The 18,538-nt window shown below is 45.7% G+C and overlaps 1 protein-coding gene across 1 annotated transcript in view; it reads left to right on the forward strand.

Annotated features, from left to right (window-relative positions):
- NAA15 (N-alpha-acetyltransferase 15, NatA auxiliary subunit) overlaps window positions 1-18,538 on the forward strand; it is a 761,793-nt gene that overhangs the window by 259,593 nt on the left and 483,662 nt on the right. Inside the window, exons 4-5 of the mRNA XM_069242270.1 lie at window positions 2,018-2,175; window positions 16,155-16,289. Coding sequence (XP_069098371.1) covers window positions 2,018-2,175; window positions 16,155-16,289 — 293 coding nt within the window. The remainder of the gene's footprint in view (window positions 1-2,017; window positions 2,176-16,154; window positions 16,290-18,538) is intronic.

The raw sequence follows: 18,538 nt of genomic DNA on the forward strand, positions 1-18,538 counted from the left end.
ACTCAGGGTGTCCACGCCGTTTGAGTCGCCTGGAGGTCCTCTCTGCGGTGTTTATTCTTCTAGACACGAGCCGGGGGTGTCGAGTGCAGAGTGTCCAGACTCACGCTTCTGTAGTGAGGCTGGAGTCTTCTTTAAAGATGGTTTCTTTGTTGCTGTTTTGGACAGAGCCGCTGTCCTCTGGAGTTTCTTGGTCCTTTAGGTGCAGGTCAGTCCTCTGAGTCCTCAGAAGGTTACTGGTCCAGCTGGATGTGTCGCTGTGCAGGTTCTCGGAGTCTGGAGACAGGCCAGTAGGGCTGGGGCCAAGTCAGTTGTCTCTGTTGTCTTTGCGGGGCTTTCTGGTCAGCAGTTCTTCTTTCTTCAGGTTGCAGGAATCTGCTTTCCTGGGTTCAGGGTTGCCCCCTAAATACTCAATTTAGGTATGTGTTTAGGGCTGGAGGGCAGTAGCCAATGGCTACTGTCGCTGAGGGAGGCAACACCCTCCTTGTGCCTCCTCCCTGTGTGGAGGGGTGCACATCCCTAATCCTATTAGGGTGAATCCTCCAAAACAAGATGGAGGGTTTCCTAAGGCAGGGGGTCACTTCAGCTCAGGACATCTTAGGGGCTGTCCTGGCTGGAGGGTGGTGACTCCTTGTTTTTCTCATTGTCTCCTCTGGACTTGCCGCCAAAAGTGGGTGCTGTGTGCGGCGGGCTGGCATCCCCACTACCTGGAGTGCCCTGGGGTGCTGTAACACCAGGCTTGAGCCTTTGAGGCTCATCACCAGGTGTTACAGTTCCTGCAGGGGGAGGTGTGAAGCACCTCCACCCAGTGCAGGCTTTGTTTCTGGCCCCAGAGAGCACACAGGCTCTCACCTCAGGGGGTCAGAAACTCCTCTCAGTGGCAGGCTGCCACAGACCAGTCAGTCCTGCGCTGAAGGATTGGGGAAAAATATAGGGGGCATCTCTAAGATGCCCTCTGTGTGCATTTTTGTTTAAATAAATCTAGCACTGCCATCAGTGTGGGTTTAGCAGCAACCTAATGGGTAATGGCTCGCTAGTCCCATCTGGCTAATATTGAAAACAGAGCTACTTAGTTGGTCCATAAATGGCAGTTGGACCAAACTGACTTAAAACCTGGACTTTGTCCCTTACCCGACATCAGTAACCAAGACACTAGGTTACAGGAACATCAACCTAAACCAAATGAGTACAGGGAGTACTAGAATCATTTTAATCAATGGGGCTTTGGTTGTTTGAATGGTGGGTTTATCGGTTCAAATGTATGGGATGAAACCTTTCGTTCCACTCTTTGGCACCAAAATGGTACACAAGGATCAATGTTTGGTACAGTTTTCCCACATCTGTGTCCTTTGCCTTTCTCTAAAAGCCATCCCTGTAAGATGACCTTGGCCATAGACACAGTGAATGTACAGACCTAGCATCTGTAGCTAAAAGCCTTTCATAATGTTTGGGGTTGTAGGTTGACTCCTGAAGAAGCTGTCTTCTTCCCTTTTTGTTCTTTATAGCTGAACTGTATAATCTTCTCTAGTTTTGTTTTACTGTCCTAAAACAATTCTGATCAGTTATTGTTTTTAATGAGTGTTACTTACTGTGTCAAACTAAACTTAAATGATTGTCCTCTCGAGCCTGAGAGTAAAGTACCTAGAAGTAACAACTTAGTTACCCAGTATAGTAGTGCATCAGTCTTGTGTATCTGGCACCACAGTGGTAAAGAACGGTACAAAAGATACTGCCTGTAACTGGCGGCTTTCCTCTTACAACTGCTGAAAATCTGTGTTTATGATAATTTCTTATGTTGACAATCAAGTAGACAATCAGGTGGGGTGTTGATTGGCATGTATCTATTAATTTTGCATGTATATTGTCTAACGTTGCCATGAACCTGTTGTAAGGCTGGCCACATGCAAACATTCTACTACTCTGTTCATGCTGAGTTTCTTTGCTAAAGTCTTCCCTAAATTGCCAAATATTTGTTGTTTTCACATCTATTTATTTGTTGTTCCCTTAACAAGTAAAACAGGCTGGCATGTCTATGGCCTCCTTCAGCGGTCCGATAAGAAGTATGACGAGGCAATCAAATGTTACAGGAATGCACTAAAGTGGGATAAAGACAATCTACAGATTCTAAGGGATCTCTCTCTATTACAAATACAGATGAGGGATCTAGAGGGTTATCGGGTAAGCAATGCATGGTCATCTATTTACCTTGAATTATTGTGGGAAAATAAGATCTTTAAATTGACAAATGTTTAACACCCCCCCATTTCTTTGATCTTTAATTGAAGAAGATACCAACGAAAAAGCCTAATCATAATATTCACCATTCCAGTAGCCATATTTTTGTACCACTTGAAGTGGACCCCTTCTCAACAGTGTCCACAACTGTTTGTCCCTATCCATTATGTTGTTTCACAGAAATGCCTCCCATTGAAGTCTTACCACCATTTCTGGTTCCCTCAAGACAGTTACATTTTCATCTTTGCTAGCAGAACAAGGATTTTAAGGTGCCTGGGTTTTACGGCTGTTTTGGGGATCGGGATTATTTAATAAGGAAGGTTCCTAAATTGAAGCTAATGAATTTTCCATGGAGAAACTGACTCTACCAGAACTAAAACATGACTTTCCTAGCTGCATTTGTTACCAAATGCATTAATTACTGAAAATAGCTGGTCTCTGCATCCGCTGCCAGAGTACCAAACAGAATCCTAGACCATGTGAATAGGGAGATGGAAGTCTGAAACCTCTCTGATGTGCACCCTAAATTTCCTTAAAATATTTCTGAACTTCTATGCCCTCCACCATATTTGGCAGTAAATCTCTTGGAGAGGCTCCAGACAATCCAATGAACATTTTTGAAATGTGCTAAGGGCCCTATAAAGCCACCTGTATAGTATTTTAAAGGTCGTGCTGGTTTGCTTGGATAATCTCCTTTTGAAAGGTCTTCTATACTATATTCCTTAACTCATAGTGGAGGTTTCCATCCACTACCTTTCTCATTCACTCCTGAATTTGGCTGGGCACTCATTCATCCTAGGTACTAAGCCTTTACCATTCAAGAAAGTGACCACTACTCCTTCGAAAGCTGTCAGTGGGCTTTTAGTTTTTGTCCTCTGACTTCAAAGAGCTCCCCTTTCATACCATGAAAGGTAACATTTTGGTCTTTGGGATAACTACATTTGCTTGAGATTGTCAGTATCTACTAAATGACAAACTAAACAACTGCAACATCCCTAAAAAGTAGCTCACCTTCTGTGGACCTTCATCTAACTGCACCTGTGGAGCAAATTCATTGTTGTTTTGAAGCAAAAGGATGCTTCGCTTCCCAAACTCAGTGGGCATGGCCATATTTACAGGGAGTGCAGAATTATTAGGCAAATGAGTATTTTGACCACATCATCCTCTTTATGCATGTTGTCTTACTCCAAGCTGTATAGGCTCGAAAGCCTACTACCAATTAAGCATATTAGGTGATGTGCATCTCTGTAATGAGAAGGGGTGTGGTCTAATGACATCAACACCCTATATCAGGTGTGCATAATTATTAGGCAACTTCCTTTCCTTTGGCAAAATTGGTCAAAAGAAGGACTTGACAGGCTCAGAAAAGTCAAAAATAGTGAGATATCTTGCAGAGGGATGCAGCACTCTTAAAATTGCAAAGCTTCTGAAGCGTGATCATCGAACAATCAAGCGTTTCATTCAAAATAGTCAACAGGGTCGCAAGAAGCGTGTGGAAAAACCAAGGCGCAAATTAACTGCCCATGAACTGAGAAAAGTCAAGCGTGCAGCTGCCACGATGCCACTTGCCACCAGTTTGGCCATATTTCAGAGCTGCAACATCACTGGAGTGCCCAAAAGCACAAGGTGTGCAATACTCAGAGACATGGCCAAGGTAAGAAAGGCTGAAAGACGACCACCACTGAACAAGACACACAAGCTGAAACGTCAAGACTGGGCCAAGAAATATCTCAAGACTGATTTTCCTAAGGTTTTATGGACTGATGAAATGAGAGTGAGTCTTGATGGGCCAGATGGATGGGCCCGTGGCTGGATTGGTAAAGGGCAGAGAGCTCCAGTCCGACTCAGACGCCAGCAAGGTGGAGGTGGAGTACTGGTTTGGGCTGGTATCATCAAAGATGAGGTTGTGGGGCCTTTTCGGGTTGAGGATGGAGTCAAGCTCAACTCCCAGTCCTACTGCCAGTTCCTGGAAGACACCTTCTTCAAGCAGTGGTACAGGAAGAAGTCTGCATCCTTCAAGAAAAACATGATTTTCATGCAGGACAATGCTCCATCACACGCGTCCAAGTACTCCACAGCGTGGCTGGCAAGAAAGGGTATAAAAGAAGGAAATCTAATGACATGGCCTCCTTGTTCACCTGATCTGAACCCCATTGAAAACCTGTGGTCCATCATCAAATGTGAGATTTACAAGGAGGGAAAACAGTACACCTCTCTGAACAGTGTCTGGGAGGCTGTGGTTGCTGCTGCACGCAATGTTGATGGTGAACAGATCAAAACACTGACAGAATCCATGGATGGCAGGCTTTTGAGTGTCCTTGCAAAGAAAGGTGGCTATATTGGTCACTGATTTGTTTTTGTTTTGTTTTTGAATGTCAGAAATGTATATTTGTGAATGTTGAGATGTTATATTGGTTTCACTGGTAATAATAAATAATTGAAATGGGTATATATTTTTTTTTGTTAAGTTGCCTAATAATTATGCACAGTAATAGTCACCTGCACACACAGATATCCCCCTAACATAGCTAAAACTAAAAACAAACTAAAAACTACTTCCAAAAATTTCAGCTTTGATATTAATGAGTTTTTTGGGTTCATTGAGAACATGGTTGTTGTTCAATAATAAAATTAATCCTCAAAAATACAACTTGCCTAATAGTTCTGCACTCCCTGTATAGCCGAGTCTTTCCTTGCTTACTCAAACACCTGCCAAAGCACCCTCATAGTGGAGATTTATTACAACTTCCCTTAAATACTTTTTGGAAGGCTCAAATCAGGGTCCGTCACAAATGGGGGTTGTTACTCAGTCCTTAAAGTAAGCCCATGTTCAACCATTCTTGTTCCTAATATCGTCAGTCAGTACAGGGAGTTATACAGCCCTCCCCTAAATGGAATACAGCAAATCTTTATGGAATTACTGATTTTCTTGCCCCATACAAAGTCTGTAATTCAAAAATAAGTCTACCATTATCTTTTTACTGCACACCAATTACCTATTGTATCATTTGACTCACTTGTGGGTAGCGAAGAAACAGTCCAAAACCTACTCAGGGAAGGTGATCTAGGCTAGTAAAATCATCTCACTGGTAAGCATCAGCAACGCTTAATAAATTGTCATGTGAATTATCTTTCTTTTAAAAGAAAAAGTACTTTTATTACACACACACACACACACACACACACACACACACACACACACACACACACACACACACTCACTCCCCCCTCCCCACATGCATTGTTTATAAAGTATGTACCTTGCTTTGTGAGGGTGTCACCACATCAGTAAAAGCTGCCACTTGTTATAATTTGCCAATACAACAGCTTTGAAGTCAGTGGAGGAAGTACAGTTCTGTAGCTCATGTTATGACTCACCATTGAAGTCATTTGTGGTAGAACCAACAGTACAATTTGTTGTACTGTAAAACATTACATTGTTAACAATAGACATTGATAATAATGCATACAAGGAAATAACATGGCACAGAGTCTGTCTTTAATTTTATCATGCTGCTACTGCAGCCATAGGACCAACCAACGTGGCTCCCCACACTCCAGAGCAAAAGTTCCAGCTTCAGGAGAGCTTTAAAATATTGGTAAGCCTCTCTTGGGGTCATAATTACTATGCCCCTGGAGACTTTTATTTTTCCTAATATAAAAAATTTGTGCGCAGGCTGCTGCTGCAGTTTTGCAGCCCACAAAACATGCTTTAAGATGTTAAGTGCTTGTTCCCCTTGTTGGGGCATAACAGCATGGAAATATGCAACAGAGATAGCCAACTTTGGGTCATATGAAGGGTGGGGGGGGGGGGGCTCCATTGCACAGCTAATCGGGCTTGTGTGAATATATAGGTAGCTACTTAGCTTCAGGCATTTTATTTCCCCTGTGTCACAATTTCCATTTATCTCATACATCCAGGGCACTCACATATGATACCACCCCCAACCCCTACTCCTATTTTTCCTTGCAGTAGCTGCCATTGTCTCACTTTCTTTCGCCATCTATGTGAGCGGTAAGAATGAGCCTTGTGTACCCCCACCCTCCTTCAGAGATAAGCATTTGGGGCTGGGGTGCGGGATTGGAAGGAGAACAGTCACTATTTACTCCTCAGCCCTGTGGAACTGGAGGCTACCATGTAACAGTGTGAAGTCTGCACAGTGGCGCCTGTTGATGTTTCGTTGGTCGCCGTGGGATGGGGTCCCCGGTAGTGGGAATGTCAATTGGGAGGGAGCCCCATAGAAGCCCCATCCTCATAAAAATGAAACTAGGGGCTTGTACCAACCCTCAGAAGCTTGACCCTTCTCAGGGGGCTGGTAAAAAGCATCCCGGCGACGTGGGGTATTTCTCCACCAAGTGTGTCCTTCTAACTAACACTGTTCTTTGTTCATGCTCTTTGGTAGAGAAGTGAGGGCCAGCCATAGACCTGGGATTAGGTCAGAGGAGCTGTGAGGATTGAGAGATTCTATTGGTGAGTGGTGAAGCGCAAGTCAGCCATAAACCTGGCACTTGTGAAGATTTCTTCTACAGCACCTCCGCAAGAACATGTTTGTAGCACTGCAGGGAAATACCTGAGACTATGAAAAACAAAATTCTCAGATCCAGATAAAAAGTCACAACCATGGCAAGATTTCCTCAGGGGCAGAGCAAGTTGAGGGAAAATAAGGTGATGCAAAGTATATGGCATTATAGCCAGGACTGCTTACTTTGGAACTGGATGAGCTGGTTCGCTTCCTGGCATCAGCTCATCATTCTCAAATGCTTGGGCACATTAATAAATCTCTCAGTACTAGATACATGATTGCAACCTTGTGTAATGTTAATGCTTATCACATTAAGCACTCCAGTGCCATTGGATAAGTTTGTGCTATATATAAGCAAACCATGACGCAACAAGTAACTGGGTTGGAGCAACGGGGCAACAAGCAACAAAGCGGGAGAAAACTCAGTCTGGGAAGAAACAACGAAAGGATGCCTATAAAGAAATCAATCAGTATTTGGCCCATACTCCATCCAAGCAACATAGGGACACGAAGAGAAAGTTAAATTGGACACGCTGACCAATGAGAATCAAGGAAATGCACGATTATGAAGCCAACCAATGGTAAGTAATTGGCTGCGTCTGAGCCCTCTTAAGTTAACAAACTATCTATGCAAACCACATTGCATGTGCAGTCTCGGACGAGACATAAAAATTAGTTGGGTGTCGTCCACGTATGAATAAACATTTGCACTGTGGGTGGATGACTGCAACAAGAGGTTTCAGATAAAGCTTAAGCAAAGTAAAGGATGAAAGTTGAACCTGCATGACTGCAGGAACAGGCAGTAGTTAGAGTGGAAGTGCCCAGATGTCAGCTCTTGTCTGCGTGCACTTAAATAAAAACTAGTCTTTTTCCTTCTCCTTAAAACCAGCATTTCAAAGCTGACTGATTCTAATCTTATGTTGAGTGGAGTCAAAAGCAGCAGATAACTCTAAAAGAATTGGGGCACTTAAATGGCTACTGTCCCTTGCTTGGGGAAGGGTTTCTAGCACTGATTAGTGCTGTGGTAGGGACGTAAGCCATTTAGTGCATATTCTGTTAGGTTATAAGCTTACAAGAAGAAACAGAACAGATTTAGCTACACATTAGAGAATCTTAGCCTAGAAGATAGGAGAAGAATTGTCCAAAGATGTTTTGCAGGGTCTTTTCTGCCAAGTGCAATTTTCTGAACAAAGTAATCTGAAAGTTTGTTACAAGAAGATTGAGAGCTAGGAAGTTAATCATGTGAGGCACTAGCAGGTGAAAGTTCATTGATTTATTTATTTTCTTCTTTTCAAGAGCTCCTTTTTGTTTTCTGCCATTGCTATCTTTGTTGAGTAATAGGACAGCCTGCAGCTTCCATAGCTTGTTTGCAGAATGGTTTTGAAATGAATTCTCTGGATATCATCATAGGTGAGTATCTACCTATGTTAGGCTTGTTTTACTGCCTTCTTGAGGAGGATAAGCTTGTTGTTAAACCTTAGGGAGAGTTCAAGAGGGTTTTCCAGCAAAAATTATTTTTTGGATTCACATGTGTGCATATATTTGCCATCTAGTGGTTGGGTCTGGAACAGTGTTTCGTTTTTTCCACACCTGTGTGTGTGGTAGATCACCATTTGGTGGTAAGTCCATCTCCTGTGTGATATCCGAAGTGTGTCCCTGAAATTCCTGTGTGTGGTCACCATCTTCAAATTCTTATTTCGCCTTGGTGACTTTGGTAATTGGAACATGCTGCTGTGTGTTGCTGAACTCGCCTGTTTGTCCCCTCACATTTCTGGGTAGGCATGTGGGTCGCACCTGAATCCAGACAAAACTTCAGGATGTGAATCTACTCCTGCTGGTAAGTACCCATTTCGTTTCGCTGCACAAGTCTTTTTCTGGCTTCACATTCTGTGCATTGATTTCATAACCAGTAGCCGTTTCTCTAAGGTCTAGTGGAAATGTGCTTGAGTTTGTAATCAGGAGTTGTAGTACTTTATGTCCCACCTGTGCTTCTTTGTGTTTCTTATGGTCTAGACTGTAGGGTTTTGTGAAGGTGTGTGTGGATCCATGTGGCAGCCATGCAGATGTAGCTGATGGACACATTTGCTATATGAGCCAGGGTTACTTTTTTCTTCTGTGTGAAATGTGCCCTGGACCATGTAGGCAAAGGTTTGCCTGCCCTAGTGTAGCAGGTTTGGATTGTATCTACAATCCATTTTTGCAAAGGTTCCCTTTGTTACCGGTGTCTTTGGATCCTGGGAGAAGGCCAGTAGTTGGGTGCTCTGGTTGACTTCAAATTGTGATACTGTCTTTAGTAGGAACTGAAGGTTTGTTCTTGGTATTACTTTGCCATTGTGGACTTGTAGATTGGGCTCCAGGGTGGTGAGCGCTAGTGATTTCTATTAGGAAAGCGCTGTTCAGAGTTAAGAATTTTAGTTCTGCCTTGTACATAGGCTTAAAGGGCTCTGTCATCAGCTATGTGATTACAGTGTTTAAGTTCCACTTTGGTGTTGGTGCTGTTCTTGGTGGTGCTACTTTCTTTGATCCTTCTAGCAATCTTTTCACCACAGGTAGGGCATATTCCTTAGGTGCATGCGACTGTGGAGACCAGGTGGACCTTCAGTGATGTGTAGGTCAAACAGTTGTCCAGATGGGGGATGAGTTCAATTAGTACTGTGCTGTTGTCCTCCGTCCTTGTCACTAGTTTTTTGTGGTCCTTGCACCAGTGGATGTATTTGACCCACCTAGCAATGTTACCCCTTTCTGTACTCTGTCTTCTCCCCTCCCTGAGGATTTTCATTGTCCTGAGGCTGGGGTGGAGCCAGAGGTGGTCGAACTCTAGGTAGTTGGGAGGCAGGCTGCTAGGCTGAGCATGGCTGATTCTGAGTGACATACCCTATAAAGAGTAGAGGAAAAGTCAAGTAGGGGCTGTTCTATCTTGCGTTACTTTTTTTTCTGGTCTCTTATGGAGACCCTTTAACCCCACTTTTGGGTAACACCTAGTCATGGTAGAATGGTTCGACTACCCAGAAGAAATAAATCTATAGTAGTAATGCTAAATGTAGATTTGTTCTGTCGCGCAGCTTATCACCCGTGAGGGTCTGAAGGTGCGGTCTGTGGTCACAGGGAGATTAAGTGATTTGCCCAGAATCACAGGATGTTGTGCCGATGCCGAGGCTCAAACCCGGATCTCCAGCTCCCGAGGTGGTCGTCTTGACCGCTGCGCTACACCCTCTTCCTCTAATACTGAGTTGTGTACCAGTAATTACATGTAAGGAGTGTGGCTCAAGGGATAGAGCGGCAGACCCTGATGCAGAAATCTGGCCCGGGACCAAGGTTCAATTCCCGCCTCGACGGGTCTTGAGCTCAATTTCCTCGGACCTGATAATTCTTGCAATGGTGCCTAATCTAATTCATGGGTCCCACTCTGTAACTCTGGGCAATAGCTTGCTGAATCTCCACAACGGCCCCAACAGCGCTGGGATGCCTGGCTTCACCTTGGAGGTTGCCCAGGAGTGGGCACCTCACAGGGAAAAGCCAGGAGGGGTTCCACAGCGGTATGCGTACAGTGCCTTGAGACCCTAACGGGTGAGTAGTGCGCTATACAAGTACGAAGTTTACAGTTTATGAAAGCCTAGCCAGGATCAAAAGTAAACAATGCAGATGAGTTCTGGTGGAGTCTTGCACATCGAATCTGCAAGGGAGTCCCTAAAAGGTGGTTTGATCACCTGTGAAGGTGAACCCCAATTTGGGGAGGGAGGAGTTGGTCCATTCAGATGCTCCCAGAGGACTCTGCCACCCCTGGGGTAGTGATGGACAGGGGAGTGGTCACTCCCCTTTCCTTTGTCCAGTTTCGTTCTAGAGCAGGGGCTTGGATCCCTGGGCTGGTGCAAAACGGTTTATGCAAGGGGGCACCAAATTTGTCCTTCAGAGCAAACCACTGGCTACGGGAGGCTATCCCTCCTAATCCTTGTAACACCTATTTCCAAGGAAGAGGGTGTTGCCTCCCCTCTCCCACAGGAAATCCTTTGTTCTGCCTTCCTCTGCCTGAGCTGGTCAAGCAGCAGGAGGGCAGAACCCAGTCTGAAGAACTGCAGCAGCATGGGCTGACTGGAAAACCATGGAATACTGGTAGGAGCAATATTCGGGGGCTTCGATAGAGCCTGCAGAGTGCATGGAATCATGCAACCAATGCTGGCAACAGTATCGGGTATGATTCCAACACTTACAAAGTCCAGTGCAATGGAACTGGAGTTCTCAGGGGCACCTTTGCTCATGCAGAGGGGGCCCTCACACACAGGGACCTGCACCTTGTCCTTTGGGGTATAATGGCTTACAATAGGGGTGAATTACACTGACCTGGTGTAGTGATCTGTGGTGAAAGGGTGCATACACCTTTTCACCCAGGCAGCCTGACCTGTGGCAGTGCCTCCAGGATCCACACTGATTCACTCCGAGACCAGAAGCTTCAGTAAACCCCTGTGGCTTCTGCAAAAGGAATGGCACAGATCTCCGGTTGTTGCAAGTATACACGAGCATCAGCCGCATACAAAGAGATAATGTGATCTTTCGCTCCCACCCGTATGGCCCATCTCCCCAGTCTGCCCCTATGTGGCTCGCAAGAGACCCCAACACCGGAGTGAACAATAAAGGGGAGAGCCGGCAACCCACGTTTAAAAGGCCAGGCCTCAGAGTTCTAGCTGCCTGACCTCTTAGATGTAGCCATCTGACCACACCCTCACTGATGGGTTTACGTATAACAGGGAGATCCACTTGAAGAAACACTGTCCATATGCCATTCGCCTTATCACTGCATGCATGAAATCCCAATCTAAGGTGTCCTATTTCCTCAATATCTAGGGTGAGCAGCGCTCCTAGGAAATGAGCCCTGTACCGACTGCATGACTGGAGTCAACCTGTGTAGATTTATGAGGGTGCTGCACTGCGGGATAAACCTGCACTGATCCTTGTGGATAAAACTCTGAATCACCCTCACTCCCCTAGCAAGTGGTTGGACAAGACTTTTGCTAGCACCTTGTCATCTGGGTTGATCATGGATGACTGGTGAAAAGAACCCATACCCCCCCACCATCAACATTATGTAGTTTTTAGGCATCTGTGGCTGTTTAGGTGCTGTGACAACATCTGCTAGGCAGTGGCCCTCCAAAGTCATCTTGTTGTGTTGGGCCCTGCTTCCAACTATGCAGAGTGTACCGTCCAACTGCACCCTCTGTACACTGTGCTTCAGCATTCTGTCTCAGTTCCCATCTCTTTCAGCCGAGCAGCTGGGTCTACCTCTAGGGCCCACTCCTTGCATGTTTTCTCTCGGGACTCGGCTAGGTCCAGGGGCTTCCTCCAGTCCAGCCATTCCCAGGCCTCCTCAGGGAATCCAAATAAATGGGAGCGGTCCCCATCCTGAACCTCCAGTTTGGCTGGATAGAGGAGCGTGTAGTGTAGGCTGAGCAACCTCAGCTTCTGTTTGATAGCCAGTAAAGATGGACTTTGGGCCTGGACCCTGCCTCTTTAGTCCGGGCGAAATGCACAACGTGCTCCCATCGAACCTGGGGTCCTTAGTCAGGAACCTTAGCAGTAATATCCCTCAATGGAGCCTTAGGCAGATGGCGCAGGGCCGCCTCCCAATGGGCACTCTCTACCACAAAGAATTTTGTTATTGTCCCTGCGCCCATCAGGCCAACCAGCCAGCATTCGAGGAATAGCTCAGTGGCTTCTTCAGTTTGCTCCTAGAACCCCATGAATCACAAATTGCAATGCCTGAATCTGCCTTCCGCATTCTCTTGTTGTTCGTTGATGCGGGCAGCATGCTCCGTGTGTGTGCATGCTGTGTACGTCAAGACTTTCACTTCTTGTGTGAGTGCCTGAACTTTGTCTTCAGTCTCCCGGAAGTGTTCCAAAATAACCCAAAGGTCGCATAGCAGGTTCATCTCTATAGCAATGGTATCCATTTTCTGTTTCAGGACCTGCTTTGAGCCCTCATTTGCTGTCAGTATTTGCGAGCCAGATGGCTCCATGCCCAGTGGCGCGCTGTCGGTCCCCTGGGCCCCTTAAGTGGTCCATGCACTACTGCTGCTGCTCCAGGGAATCTTTTCCACGTACCATGCTGAGCAGGTAACTAGCCGGTCCTGCCGAAGTTGAATTACTCTACTCAGGCCTGCCAGTTGGAGCTGGAATGTTCCCATGGAGTGTTTGAGAAGTTCCAGAACTCCGTGTTATCTTGTTGTGTTGCTGTGTCAAGGGTATTCCCAGATGTGGGTCTCTTGCTCACTGTGCCACTGGATTCAAGCTAGCCTGGCTGATGAGGGGTGATACCCTGAAACCAGTCCAAGGATGCTCATCTCCGATCCAAGGACCTGGCCTGGCAGTTCGGGCTGGACTGTTCCCATCTGGAACAGGGTCAAGACTGATTTAGATATGGCTGGGTCCAAACTTGGGTGGCATGGTGAGCAACGGAACAATGAATGTAACCCACATCTGAGACTGGAGGTGAGTGTTAGAAAAATGTCAGCACTCTGTTCATCATCTTGTTGTGTTGCCTTACTCTATTCAGGTGCCAGGGCCAGTTGTCGCCCCAGGCATGGAGCTTTGTAGCTATATAGGGGGTCTCTGTCTGTAATGCCATAGAGGCCTCCCCAATTGCAGGGGCTCTTCTGGAACCATGACAGAGTCTATCTCTTCAGGTCAAGCTCCTTTTGTATCCAGGGCAGGCGTAGGGCATAAGCAGTCTCTTGGTTGTTGCAGGGTGCTCTCGGGCAGATCCACCTAGGATGCAGAAAGCTGCGGTGGGAGGAAGTGGGCCCACAGCCAGATTCACACATGCCACCTTCTATACTGTAGCCACTGTCTCCACGCGGGTCACAACAGTCACTCCCAGAGGCCCTAGGCTGTAGTCCACTGCCTGAGCCTCCGCCCCCATCGTCAGCAATGCAGCCGGATCTCAATGAGTTCGATATCCACCATGGGGAGCATCCGCAAAGTAAGGCCCCGCCAACACTCTAGTCTTGCATGAGGGTTGGAGTGTTATTTTGGAAATAAAAGATGCTGGCTTGGAACTGTCCGCTTTGCCTTCTCTATAATTCTATTTTAGAGGCTGCCACAATCCCGGATTCCTGCGGGAGCTTAGTTTTCTGTCCGCTGCATAAAAATGTAAATCTAAAAAACATTGCTCTGCTTGATAACAAGGCCAAAATCTCTGCACGCGTTTTGTCCTTGAGGAATGGGCAGAAAGGGTGGATCTGTTACCTATGTTCAAGACCGAATTCCGGAAGGGCTTCGAAACCGTAGGCTACTTAGGTTTTACCCTCACCTTTGATAAGTATACTGAACTGTACTCTAGGGGGGGGAAACTAAGTATAAGGGGCATGCCCCCTTTTACTTGCTGTACACACACACACACACACACACACACACACACACACACACACACACACACACGGAAGTGGATAAAGATAAAAGACGGCAGCAAAGTATCCAAGAAGATTTCAACTAACTGTGCTTTGAAACATGGCTGCGTACTTAACCCAAAACTTTTTAATTAATGTACATCGGACTGAATAACATCACTAAAAAATAAATAAAAATAAAGCATTATTTCCCAAACTGGATACGGTACACGTTCCAGGCCTGCACCAATGACATGGTTCTCATGGACCATATTCCCATTGGCCTTTTGCGTTCTCTTGCCGGTCTACACAAGTACATCGCTAACAACGATTTAAAGCTAAACATGTCCAAAACCAAAATCATCTCCTGTGATAATTCCAAAAGCTTACTCAGTTGGTTGATGAGCGGCGACCAAATTCATGTAGTCAAGGCATATCTGTACTTTGGGGGGGGGGGAGGTGATTCTTTGCAAGACAAAAACATGTGTTGCCCAGCTAAGTATAAGGCAGTGATAAACCGGGCATGCCACGCGCCTACGTGCGGTACAAACTATTACAGATGCATTTAAAATTGCATAGCCTAAGTGGAAATTTTATCTTGGAAATGTTCAGCAAAATTCTTTACAACCATTTGATATAGCTTCTCTTCTTATGGTTTTAAATTAAAGAATGATCTGGGGACAGTCTTGTCCACAGCAATCAGATATATTTTTAGGCTATCCATGTGTGCTTCGGTCAGACTATTAAGACTTGAATTTGTGCTTACTGATTGCACTAGGATGGTCAATTTACTATTAATTACGTATGGTTTCAAGGTTAAAAAAAGGGTGTAGTAGGCATGCTCAAGAACGCCCTATGGAACAAGCTTTGTACTAAATCAAAAATATATAATACAAATGTAATCGAAAATCTTGCCAGAATTTTAAATGGCTTAGGACTTAACAAATATTGGAACATCAATCAGAAATACATCTCCCTCAATGAGCTAGCCAAAGAGCCACTAAAATTGTGTAATTTGCGGAAAACATCATGGAGTTAGCAAAATGAAAAAGTAGCAACCAGCTGTTGCTTACATTTGTGGTTGAAGGCTTGGAACTATGTGATTATAAATCTAAGACAAGAATGACATTTATGCGAATCAGCTTCCAACTTCTGTCATTAGTAGACGTATGAGTGAGCTGTTAATAACTAAAATTAATGCACTGCAAATACTATAGAGGTAACTATAGGTGTGAATCATTCTCTCATATACTGTGTGTTTTTCCTTTTATTAGGGCAAAGGATTAGTTTATTAAAGGCTTTGCTCCCTAAGATTGGGGATATGCTCTATTAATGAGGCGACTGCATTGTGTGTGCTGCGCCAGGATGTACAGCTAATTTGCAGGTTGGTCAAATATTTCGACCTCGCTATTGGAGAACTTGAAAGGTAACAGAACAAATGCTCTGGTTTGTAGGGAGAGAAACATCCCCGATTAATTCACACTGTTGGATATGAATTCACCCTTCCTTTGAGGGTTCCTTATAAATTCACCCTTCCTTTGAGGGTTCCTTACAGATCGTACTTGGCCGTATTTTGTAGTATTTTTAATTTCTTTTTTTTTCTTAATAAGTTAATGAATATTTATATATTCAATATCTTATAAAAATATTTGAATCTTGGTTTTCATTATGAACAATCACATTTGCACAATTTTTTTTAACCCCTTTCCCCGGTATTTAAAATGAATAATTCTTTGATTATTTTTTTTTAATGTGCTGGCAACATACACATTTTGCACACTTGTATTTTTGTTGGTGAATTCATGCTAATTTGGTATGCTTTTTATTTATCTCAAACACAGTTTTTTGGCTAAGAATAAGAATGCTGGTTTGTTAATGCTAAAATGCATTTCTATGATTGCAAACAAAATTTCAGTCCGTTCCAGAGCATGTGTGCAATAAAACAATTGCTTTATGGTTGCTTAAGTGTTACTATGTTGTATAACGAGTCTATTTAGTAATGAAACTCAATTCATTTTTTTAGGAAACCAGGTACCAGTTGCTTCAGCTACGACCTGCACAGCGGGCATCCTGGATCGGTTATGCTATAGCTTATCACCTCTTGGAGGATTATGAAATGGCAGCAAAGATTTTAGAAGAATTCAGAAAGACCCAACAGGTAGTAGCAAAGAAAGTTAATGTGTGTCCACAGCTTTGTAGGAAAGTACCCTCTTTTGTGGCATGGTTACCTTTACCCCCATTTTCTTCCTGTTGTCCGTGCGTTTGACTGTGTTTACTGGGATCATGCTAACCTGGACCCCAGTGATTATGCTCTCTCCCTTCTAACTTGGTAACTTGTACAATTTTCACCAAACCTTTGGCACTCTGGTGCCCCCATGTAAGTCCCTAGTATATGGTACACAGGTACCCAGGGCATTGGGGTACCAGGGGATCCCCATGGACTGCAGCATGTATTATGCCACCCACAGGGAGCCCATGCAAAGAGTTTTGCAGGTCTGTCATTGCAGCCTGCGTGAAAGGGTGCATGCACCCTTTTTCACTACAGGTCACTGCACCAGGTCACTGTAAGTCACCCTTATGGCAGGCCCTCCTAGCCTAGAGTGCAGGGTGCAAGTACCTGTGTGTGTGAGGGCACCCCTGCACTAGCAGAAGTGCCCCTCGAACTCCAATGCCATTTTCTTGGACTTTGTGAGTGTGCAAATGCCAATTTGTGTGTGTACTAGACATAGGTTACTCTCTATGTCCAGCTACATAATGGTAGCTCCAAACCTAGACATGTTTGGTATCAAACATGTCAGAATCATACCCCAATACTGTTGCCAGTATTGGAAGTATGATTCCATGCACTCTGGGGGCTCCTTAGAGGGCCCCCAGCATTGCTCCTACCAGTCTTCCTGGATTTTCCAGGCAGCCTAAGCTACTGCCACCCCTCAGACAGGTTTCTGCACACCTGCTGCTTGAACAGCTCAAGCCCAGGAAGGCAGAACAAAGGATTCCCTTTGGGGGGAGGAGTGTAACACCCTCTTCCTTTGGAAATAGGTGTTACATGGCTTGGGAGGGGTAGCCTCCCCAAGCCACTGGTATGCTTTGAAGGGCACATTTGGTGCCCTCTGTGCATAAACCAGTCTACACCGGGTTAGGGACCTCCAGTCCCTACTCTGGCACAAAACTGGACAATGGAAAGGGGAGCAACCACTCCACTTTCCATCACCACCTCAGGGTCCCTGAGTTCTGCCATCTTGAATCAAAGGTGGCAGGGACCTCTGGGAGCAACTGAGTGACCAGGCCAGGAAGGTGACGTCAGAGCCCCCTCCCGACAGGTGGTCACCTGGTTAGGTGACCAATTCCCCTTTTAGGGCTATTTAGGGTCTCTCTTTTGGGTGGGGTCCTCAGATTCGGCTTTCAAGGATCCAGCAGGACTCCTCTGAAACCTTACTTCAACTTCTAGCCACTGGAACTGCGACTGGACCATTTAGGAACCGACAATCTGCATCCATGAAGAAGACTCTTCCTGCAACATTGTTTCCATGGCTCCTTCCAGCTTCTGCAACATTTCCCTGGCTGAGCATCCTCTGAGGCCGGCAAGTCTTCAGCCTGCATGAGAAGGAAGAAGGAATCTCCCTTGGAGTGAAGGAGTCACTCCCCTGCATCCTCAGGCACCTACTGCAACAGTGACTGACTGCGTGGATCTCCTCTCATCCTGAGCTGCATGGATCCTGCTTTACGGGTGGTGGTCCATAGTAGTCCTTTTGGTCCTCTTTGCCAGCTGCCCAACTTTGGTGGAGGGCAACTTTGGTGGAGGGTAAGCCCTTGCCTTCCCATGCAGGACAGTACCCCTGTGCACCACGTCTCTTGCAGCTGCCAAGGCTTGTTTGCATCTCCTCCAAGGGATCTTCAGGCTGCGTGTAGCCACCAGCACTTCTTCCTGCGACGCACAGCCCCCTGTGTGGGACCCTTCTTCAGTCGTGCTGCGAGGGCTCTTCTGCGACTCCTGTGTCCCCATCCAGTGGGACTCCTGTGGATGCTGCCTTTGCTTCTGTGGGCTCTGTGTTGCTGAGGGTCCCCTCTGACTCGCCCTCCTGGGTTGAGTCCTCCTGGACCCTGTTGGTTCCCGGCCGCTCCACTTTTTGCCAACCCCGACCTTTGCCTTTGCAAAGGCTTGTTGGTGGAATTCTTGCACTAACACCCAACTGCAATTCTTCTTCCGTCATGGGACACCTTCTGCATCCCTTAGGAACTCTTCACTGACTTCAGGGCTGCAGTGCTGACCTTTAACACATCACTGTCGACCAACTCCTGCATCCACAGCTGGGTGGGTAGTAGCTCCTACTCCTCCTGGACTCTTCTGTGACTTCTGGGCTTGGTCCCTTTCTTCCACAGGTCTTCCTCTTCAGGAATCCACCACTG

This window comes from Pleurodeles waltl, chromosome 1_2 (assembly GCF_031143425.1).
Source record: "Pleurodeles waltl isolate 20211129_DDA chromosome 1_2, aPleWal1.hap1.20221129, whole genome shotgun sequence".
Taxonomy (NCBI): Eukaryota; Metazoa; Chordata; class Amphibia; order Caudata; family Salamandridae; genus Pleurodeles; species Pleurodeles waltl.